Source organism: Halichoeres trimaculatus, unplaced genomic scaffold, assembly GCF_033239565.1.
Source record: "Halichoeres trimaculatus isolate MK-OKI-2021-1 unplaced genomic scaffold, fHalTri1.1 fHalTri1_scaffold_2, whole genome shotgun sequence".
Lineage (NCBI taxonomy): Eukaryota > Metazoa > Chordata > Actinopteri > Labriformes > Labridae > Halichoeres > Halichoeres trimaculatus.
Window position 1 is genome coordinate 4,588,547 of NW_027437180.1, and position 15,471 is coordinate 4,604,017.

The following is a 15,471-nucleotide window of genomic DNA, read 5'->3' on the forward strand; positions in this document are numbered from 1 at the left end:
TGAAATTCACTGCTATTGGTTCCTCGTGGTCTTGTCTCCTTTTTCAAACTATTTCATGACAACCGGGATGCATTTTGTGAAAACTTACAAGACTAACAAAAAAAATGTCCAGTCTCTTCTAAAAAAGCTTTGAAACAGTCCCTTGTTAACATTATTCTGGGCACAATGAAAAAAAAGGTTGAGAAGAAAAAAAAGGACATAATGCAAATTTTGTTTTCATCTGTTTAATACACATATTTCATAAAACTTAAACAAAAAATTAAAGATGCATACCCAAGAAAGCAATCCACCATCAAGCAGATGTGACACATTCTTTGTTTTCTTCTTCATATGTTTTATAGGAGGGAGGGTGAAGGTGCCTTGCCTCCTTCCTTGTCTCAAGAGGAAACATCCTACCAGCTCACCATCAAATGTTTCAGACAAATAATTGCATTACATTCACCAATAAGAGGAAGATATATTCTTAACAGCATTCACTGGAGTTGAAATGTACAGGATCAAGAGTCAATACAGAAATCGTAAACATATTACATTCAAGCAATGTTCATGTTTCAAGTTCCTCTCAAATGTGACACTATAAATGAAAAGGCTCATAAGTGTTCCTTAAGAAATCAAGTTTGGCAGTGGTGAAAGTTTCAAACATTTGGTATTTTTTCAACAGATGAGGTTCTGAAAACCAAAGGAGCGTAAGGCAAATGAAATAGATGTCATTCTAACCTGGACACAGCCCCAGGTATAGTAAACAAACCATAAGGTGAAGAACAATGACCATGAGGGATGGGTATTGTTAGGACTTTATGGATACCGGTACCAATACGAACTCTGCTTGTTGATGGTGATATTAATCAGTTCCCTTATCCATAATACCCTTCATGAAATAGTTCTAAAGATTGTGTCCTAACATTTACAATATTTAAATATGTCAAAAACACATTTATACATTTTGGAGCAAAAACTTAACTTATACACTTTACATTAAAGCCAAATACAAAATATATAACGACAGATTTCACCATTAAAAAGATATTAATTCTATGTTTAGGTTATTAAGAAACATTTACACTTTATCCCTCAAACAACCTAAATTACCTTGAACACTGAATGTGCGATACGAGCTCCCTTGGTGTATCTTTAATCAATCAAAGTGTAAGTGTACAACACATCTGAGGACTGAGAGGGAGGGGGTGAGAACGTGTGTGAATAAGAGCAGAGGTGTAGACTCTGCAGTGAAACAAATAAACACACACCATGATGTGAGTCTGTGAGTTACAGATCTGACAATCATTACGAAATAAACCTCTCTGCCAGCAGTGACAGGAAGTGTAATAACTGACTCATATGAATGAGTCTTTGCATCAGCAGGAGAGGACCACCACAGCTCAGACATCTCTAACTCTGGAGATAACAAGGCTTTAAGCCAGGGCGTAAGGACAGCCCTGCATTATTAAGACAGTGTGTCAACATAAAATAATGATCGCAGTTTGTCTATGAGCTTAACTGTATCTTAAGTACCACCAGTCACATACCGGCACCATAAAATACTGGTTCTCAATACCCATCCCTAACAAACTCACAAAAAGAAACACTTACGTGGGGACCTGTGAAACCAAACCACACCAGACTGTTGATCAATTAATCAGTGGTTTGTAAGTGCTTCTTCTTTGGCTAAATGTCCACTGAGAGAACAAGAAAGAGACTCCAGTAGGAACTTTGGTTGAGTAAAAACCACTCCCATTTCAAGAGATACACCAAATGTCTTTGTAGAAAAGCTGATTACCCCGTCAGACTATCAAGGCCAATCTAACCCCCAACAGCCCACAGCCTCTCCAGCTTCAATGCCTTGCTGCAATTTGACTTCAAAATGGAATGGGTTTTAACACAAATTTCCACTATGCTGCACATTTTTTACATTCTTGGCATTTCCTATGACTTTATTTCTTGTAAATAAAGTGAAAGCGCTCTCCAGCATGAACCTTGCCCTCTTTGTCCCCTGACTTGCAGGACAGAAAAGGCCTTCGCAGATGTCTCTCCTCATCTCTCTGTTGAACATCTGACTACCAAGAGGAGAAAAACGGACGCTTGCAGTGGAAGGTTTGTGTGAAGGCATTGCCGAGTGTGACCACCCGACCCTGGCCGCCCGAGAGGCTTCGCTCAACTACCACCCGAGGCATCTGGACCAGCTGGATGGGGCTCTTCCCATCCTTCAGCGCCTGGGTCAGGTTCAAAATCTGGAAGCAAACAGAGTTTATCACTTTAAGAAAAAGATGTGAGAGGGAAAATGGTTCATTACAAGACTATGCAATTTTACATTTGACACACTGACATTGGTTTGAGAGGCTATTTGATCCGAAGCAACATGGTTTGACAAAAAAGAAGGTTAATTTAGCAAAGGAGCAGGATGTGTTAAAAGGATTTCACTGAACAATAGTATGACAGGCCTTTTACACTATGGTGAAACACAAACGTATTGCAGCGTTTCGGCCTCTTGTTTACCCTGAAGTGGCATTTCAGCAGACCCAAAACCAAAACTTTTGGAAGTAGCCTGTAGAATGGAGTTTTTCTGCAACGCAGCTGCTACTGTTGCACCGCGTAAACAGCAAGGTGGAATTTTCAGTAAAAATGCTGACGTTACGCTCCACTTTGCGCATTACACTTTCTTAATTCACGATTCATAATCATTCACAAAGCCCGTGCTGCTGTATCTGCTGACTGCCTTTCAACAACACGTGTATCTGTCACACCACCACTGAAACCAGCGAAGACCCATTCAACATATACGCCAGACGATCAGCCCACCTCTACTTTGGCGGAGTGCTACCAAAAGACTACAGTGTTTTCAAACCCTCAGCATTTCTGTGTAGACACAGCTTTTTTTTCATTGATTGTTTTTGCATTTTCAGATGAAAAGTTGTGTAGACGGGCCTGAAATTTTCTAAAATATCTGTGTCTGACACGTGCAGGCTATGAGAGAAATGTCCCAAATTGAGAATGTAGAGATACATTTACCATCTCTTCCACATCAGCCCATAAAATGTGATCTTTTTTAACACGTTGAGTAGTAAATCCAACTTTGTGCAAAAAACTTTCTCTGTCTAGTTGGTACGACATTCTTACAGATAAATGATTTTCTTTTGGATAATGCTCTTCCTCATGGTAACAACCAGGGGTGGGAGAAAAAAATTGAAGATCAATATATCAGGATTTTTTGTTTGATAATGTCAAAATCTTGATTCTCTGTCAAAAAATCTTTTTTTTAATTTCAAATTCAAATTCTCCAATTCAAGGCAAGGCAAGTTTATTTCTATGGCACATTTCAGCAATGCAATTCAAAGTGCTTTACAGACAAAACAAGTTATAGAAAACAATTAAAATTCAATTAGAAATGAGATTAATTAAAAAGATACAATAAATCAAACGACAAAAAACAAACAAACAAGATTAAAATAGATTTTAAAACAGATTTTAAAACAGATTTAAAAACAGATTTGAAAAACAGATTTTAAGATAAAATTTGCAGTGCAAAATTAAAGACAAGATATTAAAATGATTTGTTAAAATGCTCTAATAAAAGGCAGTTCTTAATAAAATTCAGTCTTTGTTTATAAACTGGATTAGAAAAAAAGTTACCAATTTTCTCCAGCAGAGGGTGAAATGTTTCTCCCTGACTCACGTGATGTGCATTTTATGAGAAAATATGGCTCCTGATATATTCTGTAGACATTATCCTCATCATTTAACTTTTTCACATGGTCTGCTGTTAAAAAGCAAACTAAAAAGTGCAAAAATTGAAAATATTATAGACATGAAATCACAATTTAAATGGAATCGGCACCCCAAATATAATAGAATCGAATCGCGAGAATAGCATATCGTCCCAGCCCTAGTAACTGTGACGAAAGCCTGTGGTTATTTCAGATTATTTTCCCAAACTTTATGATTTAGAATAATGTGAAATGAAATCATTTGTAAGTATAAATCAATTATCAAACCCCAAAGTTGACCCATCAACAGTTTGGGAATCATTTAAGAGTGAATCATTCATGCTGTGCAGCACAAAATGGCAACAGAACTTCTTACTTCATTTGCATATTAACAGAACGTAAACGTGATATACCCTTTCACCTACAGCAGGGATGTCAAACTCATGCCATGGAGGGCCAAGAAGCTGCAGGTTTTCCTTACAACCAAGGACTCCACCAGCTGATTTCACTGATTTGTCCCTACTCTCTGCTTGAAGGTGAGGAAATCAGTGAAATCAGCTGGTGGAGTTTCTGGTTGGAAAGAAAACCTGCAGCCTCTTGGCCCTCCATGGCAAGAGTTTGACATCCCTGACCTACAGCAACTCAATACCAACTAGGGATGCACCGATACCGATCCTGGTATCAGGTATCGGTGGATTGGTTCCCCTCAAAGCTGGATCGGTATCAGTGAGAAAGGGGCCAATCCATAGTGCCAATCCAGGCAAACAGCTCCCTGTCTTTTTTCACTTACACTCTTGGCTACTTGATTTAAAATGTTACCTTTGAAGCACTTTTTTGCATCATTGCCAGTCTACAGGGTATAAAAGTAGAATTTCTGTACATTCTGAAGCATTGTTTTTACCAAAACGGTGCTAAACATTTGAATACTCTAAAAAATAAATAAATTATTACCTCAGTTTTTCCATCTACTCATTTTTTGCCTTTTACCCAAAACATTACCAGTGTTATCCCACAGTAGGGCATGCAGGTTACTAGTTAACACTGGTATGGGATCAGTATCGGTATGGACAGATACCCAAAGTCCAGGCATCGGTATCGGAACCAAAAAAGTTGGATCGGTTTATCCCTACATACCATGCCATTACATATTGAACTCAGGTTGTTTCAACGCTATTTAATAAATGACCTGAAATTGAGAATGTTTTGTTTGTTTAATGTTTGGTATGTTTAAAAGTGTATCGGCCCATCTCCAATACCAACATCAATTAGATTGGCAATCAGATTACATAATCTCATATTCATCAGACAAGCAGAGAACCAAATCTCAAAATAACAGAAATATTGGCACTTGGGAAACATTGGTAGTGCTGAACTCAACCTAGCACTGTTTGAGTTTGGATGAAGCACAGAGGTGGGCCTTTAGCCACTTGGCAGACACAGGGTGACCACCCGTCAGGTCAGCCATGGCTCTGTATGGTCAAAAGTCATAAGATAAATATATTTGAAAGTCACTAGTTTTATAAAACTTCACCTCCACTGCAGTATGTGCTGACAGAGAAAGCCAAGACCTGATAATCTCATAATTAACTGTGGCTGATCTGACCCTGTCACCTGACCGATATAACAAAAGCCTTTTTTTCCACAAATGATCAAATGTTTGTATCTCACATTTCCTAGTTACCTAGTTTTTTCCAAGGGAAAAAATGTTTGCTTCATTAGTAAGTGGTCAAGAAAGAAAATGAGAATTTGTTTCAAAGAGTTACCGTCACATTGTTTGAAATAGTTACTGGAAGGGTATGGATATTTTGAAGAAACAAAAACTAACCTGTCCTCTCATTACAGACATCTGTCTTTCGAACATGGTTTTGTCGAAGCCTTTATCTGCCTGAGGAGGGAAAAAAATACAGTTAATGTTAACCTGCTGCTAGGGAACCACTTTAAAACACAACAGATACCACTTCACTTTTTAGATTAATCTTCTTTCATGTTCTGGCTCATACCTTGAACATTTCATAAAGATCCTCACAGAGGTCCTGGACAAAGTTCATGTCAGACAGGCGGGACAATACTAGATCTCTGGTCTCCTGGGAGAAAGCAACCTTGGCCTGGGGAAGCCAGGCCCAGTGGAAGGGGTCTGCAGGAACAAGGAAACATAGAAGGAGAAATGAGTCCAACTCTCATCACATGGTGTTTCAAAAAACCTTTTTCTGCCACAGCTGTCAGGGACACTCTCATTTTCCCCCTTTACTTTAATTTGCCTCACTTTACTGTGATTGTGCTTCAAGTTCTGCAGAAAGCTCAGAGATACAGCAACTGTAGAGAGGGATCATGGCATAAAAAATGGAAACAAAGATATTAAAAAATGCATCTGATGATAAAAATAATATTAACTACAATAATGTATTTAAAGTTGCCAGTAAGAAAAACAAAAATATGAGGGATATCATTTTCAAATAAAATAAAATAGAAAAATATAATAAATAGAGAACACACAGGAAAGGTGCTTTAAGTCTGACATGTGTGGCCTGAGTTTCTAGTTTTTCTTTTTCTTTTTTTGTCTATCTTGTCTTCTGTTCTCTAACTGTGATTATCTGTTTTTGACCCATTCAGAAAGAAAATAATGTAATGTTGGCCCTGATAAATGTGATTTTTTGAATGCATGTTTAAGACAGTAAACATTCTCAGTGGTTCAGGTGACACTTCAAAAGAAATATTATCTTATTTACAGATCTTTCTTATTCATTTAAATCAAACTACGGGGCAACAAGGAGTTAAAAAATATTTGCATAGTGACAGTCAATGTGTCTCAGATGCCGTATTAGTCAACTGTTGCCAGTCTGTGTGCAGCCTGCAAAGAGAAGAGAACAAGAGAGACACTCTGCTGCTGCCAAATGTGTATACTCAGACCACTTTGTGCAAAATCATCAGGATATGTCTCCAATTTTACTAAGATAATAATCACTGAAGTGTGGACCATCACAGCTATCAGTCATCTTGGTATGTGGCTCACTAAAACATGGGTGCCTGTTTAACCCTCAACACATTTGTGTGATCCTGCTAAATGAAGGGTGTATGTTATTTTACTTAGGAGATCATTGTCAGCTAAACAAGTGAACACCCTGGAGCTGTCCTTTTTGAAACTGGAAATTTGAGTTTGAGATGAACACCAAATAACATCTTGGTGCATTATTTCAAGTCTTATGGGTCTACTTTCTAAATAAGAATCACATCACAGATTATCTAAATGCTTTGAATCTGGCCATATATTAAAACAAATATTTGCATTATCCTCTAGAAATGGACTCTAATGCATGTGAAATATGAAGAAATGGAGTGCTGTCTAACAGTGCAACATATATTTCCCGTAGGCATTAATTAAAATGATATTTTTATTGGGCACTTAATTTCAGACCGAATGAGGAATTAAAGGACAAAGAGTTTGCACTGGCACTAATTGTGAAAGATCAGAAAAAAAATGAAATGAGATGAGAGGAAAAAAGTGATCAACATACAAGCTCTCCATTCGTCCGGGTGCTTGAAGGGAAAGGCAAGGCCATTGTCAATTGCTGCGATCTTGATGCAGGAGTCTGAACTTATTTCTGGCCACTCAGAATCCTGCAGAGAGGAGAAACAAAGAATCACTTTTAGACTAGTGACTAATGACATTTAGTATACTGACAGGCTGTTAATAGTTGTTGATAGTTGTGTGCTAACAGCAGCAACCAGTAAAGTGTTTATGGAGACAAGTATGCACCAGACCCACAGGTACATTTCAATTAAATAAAGTATTCCGGAAAACGTAACTGAATACGGGAACTCAATTCAAAAGTGAAACTCACTGTACATAGGGCTGGGGGATATATCGAATATACTCAAAGTACCACAAGTTTTTGCACATGAGATGTATAAAATGACTATATCACAACCATCGAGTGCAAACAGTCACGTTAGTGTTTTCAGGCATCAGAACGTAAATCTTTTCGATGATTCGCTCGTTTCACTCTCTGCAGCTCAGCAGTTGCGGGTTGTGGGTTCTTGGGGCTTATTTTCTAGAGTGTAGTTACTTATTTTGGCTTGCTAAGCTGTCCATATGATCCCTGTTTCTCTCTCTCAACTCTCTACAAAGTGAAACAAACGCTGCATGTTTTTAACTTTCACTTTTGTGGCAATGAAAGTAATATTATCTCCAACATTAGTTCATGATAATATCATATAATATCATATAATATCATATAATCAGCCAGTTGAATAAATCTAAATGAATTATTTTACTGGAGCTAAAAATATGCAACTACATAAAGTTTGGTTTAAAATAAAAGGTTTGCTAAACTTTACCTGATTGAGATTTTCACTTTTTGCATTCAAATTTTAAAAATCCAACTAAAAGGTCTGCTTGAATCATTATACTGATGTCATTTTATATATCAAAGGGTTCGATTTAACAGTGATATCATGATTTAGAGGAGAAATCAGAATACCGAGATATATGTCGTGTATCAAGATGTAGCCTTACAATATCGAGATATTGGATTTTGGCCATATCGTGCAGCCCTAACTGTATATTACATATTTATTCAGTATACACATAATGAATTAACTTTTTTTTTTTAATTATGATGATTATGGCTCAACCTCAAATACAGTGTCTCATTAAATAAAACTAAAGGTGTCACGCTCTAATCAGCTAATTAACTCGTCACACCGGCAAAGGTTTTCTGAGTCTATAAATGTTCTTCTAGGCCTTGTACACATGAAGCCAGGTATTTTCAAAAATGAATAGCCCCCTCCTTTGTTTTTAAAGATACTTTTGTCCACATGCACCAGGCAAGTCTACCAATGAGTGCAGCTCAAAGCATGCCAAACCCATATTCTGCAGAGTTTTTCAGAAGTAAAACCTGAGTCAGCCATTCGGAATGAACCCTCCTCACTCAGCTGTGATGTTTGAGAACCAAGAACTTTATTTCCCATCTTATACAAAAAACCATAATGTTTCAAAATCATCACTTTGGCTGGAGTTTTCAGAAAACATTCGTTTTAGTGATGTACAACTGTGGATAACACGCCTAACAGTGATAAATATATATACAGTTCCCCACACACCTGGCTATGTGTGGACATGGCCTTAGCAGTGTTTCCTGTACCATTGTATTGGGGGGCAGCCGCCAATGGAGGCACTGGCCCTCCCTGGAAGTTGAGTTAATTTTATTTTCCATATAGCGCCAAATCACAGCATAAGTAATTTTTACTTACCTCTCATAAATCCAGTCTTAACCTTGCTATGTTTTTCTTATTTGACAGACTTAATAGCCTTATGCTATTCATCTAATTTAAATGACGTGATGTCATTTGTATATCATCTCATTTACATTTCTTCTTGCACTGTTTCGCGCATGGCGAAGTTCCGCCGCAACGCATTTACCGACACACAAACGTGTGCGTGCATTTACATTTACACACACAGACGAGCACACTCTATTCCGCGGACAGAGAGCTGGAAAAACCACCACAAGAGACATCTCCCAGTATGGATGGGTACCTTTCACATTTGAAACGATACGGTTCCGATGCCCGGTACCTAACAGTCTGTACTGGTACTTAACGGTACCAATTTTTGGTACTTTTTTGTGTTTATGTGGTAAAAAAAATCAATTTGTTTAACAAAAGAACATAAAAATACTTGGATTTAACATATTTATCCTTCAATATATAACAATGGTGGCAATGCTGTGTTCATGTCCAGCATGGAAAATCACCTACTCTTCCACTCCCTCACAGTCACAAGTATGCACTTAGTTACCTTAACATGGTACCTTTTGATTTTATCTGAATCGGTACCCAGTACTTTTGACAGAATTCGGTCAGTACCTATAAAAGTACCTAATTCGGTTCCCATCCCTATCTCCCAGTCCCTTCTCTAAGAAGATGCAACACTCACTTTCCTTTGCTCCCCTTCCTTTTGCTCACAAGCTTGAACCTCAAAGAGACTCTCTGAGGTAATGTCAAGAGGAGGATGAGACACCAGACCCAGTAAAGCTGAAAACAAAATAACCTGGGCTCTCATAACACCTCAGCAGAGTCACAGGCTGATCTTATATAAGATGCTGTTTTTCATTCAGGAGCCCAAACCAAAAACCATTGCTCTAGTGAAATATTCAAAGATTATGAGATACTGGATTTGAGATTTGTATTGAATGTTGGCCATAATCATCACAATTTATAAGAAAAAAATGTTTAAAATAATTCTTTATATATTTCTAAAAGTAATCTATTTAATGAAGGAGTTTCACCTTTTGAAGCTAAACAACTGAAATTCCACAATATTTTATTAAATGAGCAACACAAAAGCAGCTGTGTGTTACTGTGGGACTCCAGTAAGTGTTTACTAACAGCTGTGTGCTGCACTGTACATTTTCAAAGTAATAATTCAGCAGGTTTATCAGGGTGACTATTTGCACTCTGCTCCATCTGGACACATCTCATGTAAATGATTAATCTTACCTTCTGTCCTTGTTCTCTTTCTCCTGGATTCTCATACTTTATCAACCAGTTATCATTTCCTCGATCTGAGGGAAGCACAGAGAGAAAATGTGTGAAATCAAGAGATTATAAAAAAAGAAATCAAATTTGTAATAAACTTTGTGATTGGCAAAATGCACTGAGCTCGAATTAGTTTAACTAAGGTCGTGCATATCAGTTCAAGGTCCTGCTGTCCACATGCTGAGGCGTCATTTGGCAAGAGACTTTACCCTGAACTGGATCAGGTAAATCTGACAGGTGCCTCACATACAGTGCATAAATGTGGAGTATGAATGATAAAAACATGAAAAGGAGAGATCACAAATGTGCTTTCTATGATGAAGTGTGCAAATCAATTTTGATGAATTTGCATAAAAACATGTCAGAAAGTAAATCAATCATTAAGTGTGAACAGAAGTTGAAGGAGAAGAGACTAAAGAACTGAGTTGCTATACTGTGCTTAATTTTAGAAGTTTGTGTGGTGAAAACGTCAACAAACCCTGACCTGTGTTTCTGATAACATAGTCCAACACTACGAGACGCTCAAACTGAGACTGCAGCTGCTTCCTGATGTTTTCTGGCAAAGGTTCTGCCTCAAAGCGCCGTAGCCAGTAGTCTGCTTCACGGTAACCCTCCACAAAAAGTTGGAATGAACCCAGCTGGGAAGAAAGAAAAACAAAACTTTACAAAAACTACACACATGAAGAAAAACACTGTACCGCATCATTTAATGTTCAGTTTTCTGGCAATCTTTATACAAAATCTCACATCAAATCTGCAGATCATAACAAGGCACAACCAAATAAATCACAAGCCAGACACCAAGACACTTTCATCTGAAGAATAAAGAGGTCTTAATTCTCTACTTTTGCATTGTTTGCTCGTACATTAAAACAAAAAACAAACAATGCTACTTCATGAAAAGTTACCTTGGGTGGAAGCCCCACTCTGTGGAAGCGTCTCCCCACCTTAGGGACTATCTCTAAAGCGTACTTCTTCCCCCGCGATTTTGCTCTATCAATGGCGCTGTAGTGGAACGTCTCACTCGCCAGATACACGACCTGTTAGAGTGTAGGAAGAACCTCCAGTTAAAAGCTTTGTTTGTGCAGTGTTGTTATTGCTGGGCTGTCTCACTCAGTGAAAAGATGTAACAGTCCATTTATGTTAGATATGCTGCTGTCCATCAAGCGCTTTATTTCAACACATGAAAGGAACTGAAATAGCATGCTATTTCAAAACCTTGCATTTAAATAAAATAAAACAATACATGTCATGAAATGAGACGTATGCCTCCTCTGACCTAGTGATTTAATTCCTACCTTTGTTTTAGGTACCACTCCAAGACTGAGCTTGGTATCGACCAGTGAGGCAGCAGCCTCTGAGAGGTAACCCTGGTTAGGCACCAAGCAGCCTCGGCCGAAACAACATGGGCAGCATATCTATCAAAAAAACGGAGAAGGAGAAGGAACTGAAAAATCAATGAGGAAAAAAAGCTGTGTTTTTCAATCCTTAAGATTTCACAAACATTAAAACAATTAACAAAATGTACCTTGTGAAAATATTTTGTCCATTTGGGGTTGAGGTGGCCATAAGGTTCTTCTGTCTTTGGTTTGAAAACACCAATGATTTTCTATAGGAGGAAAGAGAAGAAGAAGAAGAAGAAGAAGAAGAAGAAGAAGAAGAAGAAGAAGAAGAAGAAGAAAATAATCAACACAACATTGATCAAAAGTTATTTTGACAGCCTGCAACAAGACCATTAGAGAATTAAAGCTCAAAGCCAGATGTTAAGTCGCAAATATGCAACTAGCATGAAAGTTGCATCTTTCATTGTTTTGATGATTTAACTACCATAAAGGTAAGCATGCATTCTACATTACTGTTCTTAGTTTGAAACTTTCTTTGAGCACATTTCAACAATTCTCTTAAGTACATTTGTCCTCCAGTAGGGTCTTAAACTCGCCACATCCTGTTATTACTTGTTCTTTCCTCACCCCTTTTGGGTCTTTGACAAAGTAGCTCCCACTTGAACCCTGGGAAATTCTCTCTGGAAAAACACCATCCTCGATGGCTTGTTCTGCCTTTTGGACAGTTTCTGTAAAGTCTGGGTCTTCTGGGAAGTTGTTGAAGTCTCCACTGTTGGTAACTGAAGCAAGAAAAGAATTTGTGATTATTGTGGTTTTCTTTGATAGAACACAAATAGTAATGTTGTTTCATGTCGAAAACTGTGAAACTGCATAGTGCTGTTTCTAATTCATTTAAATAATGCACAATAAATTACTGAGCTCCCCCATTACACACTTTTCTACCACCCTTGGCCCTACTCAGACTGAACTGAATTAATATATATCACTTCTCAACGTACCAGGGCAAGTCGGGTTCAGACACCTGTAAAATGTTCTGCCAAACAGCCAGCCTCTACATTATTTAGTGGTGCACATGTAGTACAAGCATTACGGTACACCAGACACATATAGAGGTCTGTGGTAGGTTGTCCAGCAGCTGCAACACGTCAGCCATATCACTGTTAGTGTAGGTAGTAGCTGTGTAGATTAAGGTAGATGTACAAATAGTTTGTGTTTCTTTTTTTTTTTTTTGTAATTTTTTTAAATCAAAATCAGCAGTGTTCAAATTTGACTCCTTTAATTACCAATTGATAAAAATAATTGCATATGACAATAAATTCCTGGGTGCAAGACAAATGTATGACGTCCCTGTGGTATTTTTTTTTTTTTTGTACTCCAGCAACCGGCAGTGCCTGTTTTTTTGTTTTATTTTCTTTTTTTTCTGCAGCAAAGTAAAAAATATACTTCAATATAATTTTTTAGCAACATCTTTAAAATCTTATACAATGGTATTTCTCAACAAGAAAAGGGGTAACATGCAGTCACTGTTATATTTTGTATCATGTATATTTAAGAAGTCTCGCCATTTAAAAAAAAAAAATCACACACAGCATTACTCTACCTCTCCGCTGCCCTGTTGGCATCATGGTGTGTGTTTATGGAGGGTAATTGGATCACTTTGTTTTGATTTTTTTAATTTTTTCTTTTGGTCAAGCACTTTGTGTCACCACTCTTATGCATGAAAAGTGCTTCATTAATAAAGTCTAATTGATTAATTTTAATTTTAATGTTTTTTTTGTTTTGTTTGTTTTACCTCTGTTATATGGCCATCAAATCAGGTTATAGAGACTTCAGTTAGTCATGTGAGGACCACAAATGCAGAAAATAAAGACCAGTCAAAGAAAGTAGTCAGGAGGCATTGTTTCAATTGTGATATTCTGATGTTCATTTCCAAAGCTAAAGTAACTTTAAATAACAGAAAATGATAATAATAACAGCTCAATTGAAACTCATCTCATTGCCTGATTCAAAAGATCACACACTCCACCACATTGCCATTCCACATCAGGACATTTTGATATGGATTTTCAAATAAAGGCCGTATAAAATAGGAAACATTTCTGGTTATTATGTATTCAACATTAACCTATTTTTTCCACTGATATATTTTGATGCAAACTGATTAGCGGTATCATCACATTGAGATGCAGTCCACCTCAGGTCGATCTGATTTTTTTTTTTTTTTTTCAAAATAAAAGCATGTTGGGTGAAAATGCAACAAGTCTAGATTATTTCAATGTGAGATGAGGAAAAATCAGGGCTTCGATGACTTATTTTGGTACAGATTGATAGTAGATAATCTCGTGGTATGGACTTGCATATCACACCTCAACCTGTTAAACTTGCACCGAAAACTGCAGCTGTAACACCACAAAATTCTCAGGTTGGAATTAATAAAGTGATTCTATCTAAATGTCCTGATGTTGAGTCAGTCCCAGTTGAGTGGGTTAAATGTAACACCAGCCGGTTGAACAGGCTTTTGGGTTTTAAAATAAGTTTTAACTGAAATGCAACCATAAAAAAGACTGCCCTTCAAAATTACTTTTATTTTGAAAATTTGAAAGCCGCAAAACTTGTTCACGCTTGCCGTACTGCCCATGTTAGACGCGCACGTCAAGAATATAGTGGAGGTTGGCTTGTCGTCTCACAGGTGGAGGCCGGTTTTTAACCGCAGTGTAAATATGAACAACACCTAGAAGACTAACACAACAACAAATTGACCGTGTCCGATTGCATCAGATGTATCCAACCACCGTGATCTCACCATTAGCCCTTGAAAATATTCCCTACACCTTGAGATAGCAGAAGACATATGTCCTCAGGGATATCAACCAAAAAGCCAACCGATGTTTCTCTGTTGGAACCTCGACGCCTCAGTCTTTCTCAGTAAGCCTACCTGGGGAGGCCGAGGTGTCCTTATCCGATGACGAGCTTAGTCTGTTTCTCCTGCTCCGCTTCTGTCGAGCTTTCCGTGGGGACGATGAGCTTCCTATTAAACATGGTAATAACAGAGCCTCTTCACTAGAACCGTCGGTCTCCAGCTCAGTCAACACACTTTCACAAGAGTCAGATATACGGACGGCTCCTCCAGGGTTCACTGAGAGCCCAAAACCAATCTTAGTCCTGTCAATTAAAACATTTGAAGGCTCCGAAGAGTGAAAGTCACAGTCTGAAAGAGGCACCGGTGTTGCTCCAGAGTCCACTACAGGTTCGCTGGTGTCTGTCGGATCACATTCAGACATCATGTTTCTCACCTTTCAATACCTAATTTTTAACCATAAATTAAATATTGGGATTTTCTCCTAATCCTGCCAATATCCCTCTTTCGTGTCCACATAGACCCTCACTGACTGTTTTCTTAAGCAAAAATCTTCGTCGAGCTCATCTGATCTGCTTCCTGGTTTGCTCACTGCGCACGCGCTTTTACAGGAGACCGGCGTCATCCCTCGATGCTTTATGTGCAGCTCGTAAAATCCACAGACGGAAGTTTAAAAGTCAGCACTCATTAGGGTTTTGCCAGGTATTGCTGTGTGATCAAATTGGCTTTTGAAAGAAAAATAACCCAAACTGTAATAACTGACAAATATGACTTTTTTTTCTCTTAGATGATAGAAATAGTGTTTTCATGAAAAAGGAAAGGCATAGAATATCAATTTTGAATATTGCAGCAAAATTTATCACGTGTGATTTTTAATCCTGCACAAAAAAGTAATCCATTTTATTAGAAATAAATCTTGAATAGATTAACTCCATTTTATAGCTGATGGAATAATCATTCCATATAATCCACTTATGGTTTTAACAAAAGTTAATAGGTGGTTTACACTGACTTTAATTATTTTTTGGAAGTT

General features: G+C 37.7%; 1 protein-coding gene across 1 annotated transcript; it reads right to left on the minus strand.

Moving 5' to 3' along the window:
* Window positions 1-234: 234 nt before the first annotated feature.
* On the minus strand, window positions 235-15,038 carry pi4k2b (phosphatidylinositol 4-kinase type 2 beta). The gene is made up of 11 exons (XM_074663859.1): window positions 14,517-15,038; window positions 12,209-12,360; window positions 11,767-11,847; window positions 11,537-11,656; window positions 11,147-11,278; window positions 10,723-10,876; window positions 10,200-10,264; window positions 7,214-7,316; window positions 5,702-5,835; window positions 5,527-5,586; window positions 235-2,228 (listed from the first exon to the last, which is right to left on the minus strand). The coding sequence occupies exons 1-11, from the start codon at window positions 14,863-14,865 to the stop codon at window positions 2,055-2,057; spliced, it is 1,524 nt and encodes a 507-aa protein (XP_074519960.1). The 5' UTR covers window positions 14,866-15,038; the 3' UTR covers window positions 235-2,054.
* Between the last annotated feature and the right edge of the window lie 433 nt (window positions 15,039-15,471).

Bases quoted from the DNA above. Each gene is read 5' to 3' on its own strand.
- pi4k2b (XM_074663859.1), bottom strand. From the start codon at position 14,865: ATGATGTCTGAATGTGATCCGACAGACACCAGCGAACCTGTAGTGGAC. The intron at 11,848-12,208 runs GTGAGGAAAGAA...TTCCTCCTATAG, and splicing joins TTGTCAAAGACCCAAAAGGG to AAAATCATTGGTGTTTTCAA. The intron at 7,317-10,199 runs GTAAGATTAATC...TCCTCTCTGCAG, and splicing joins AAAGAGAACAAGGACAGAAG to GATTCTGAGTGGCCAGAAAT.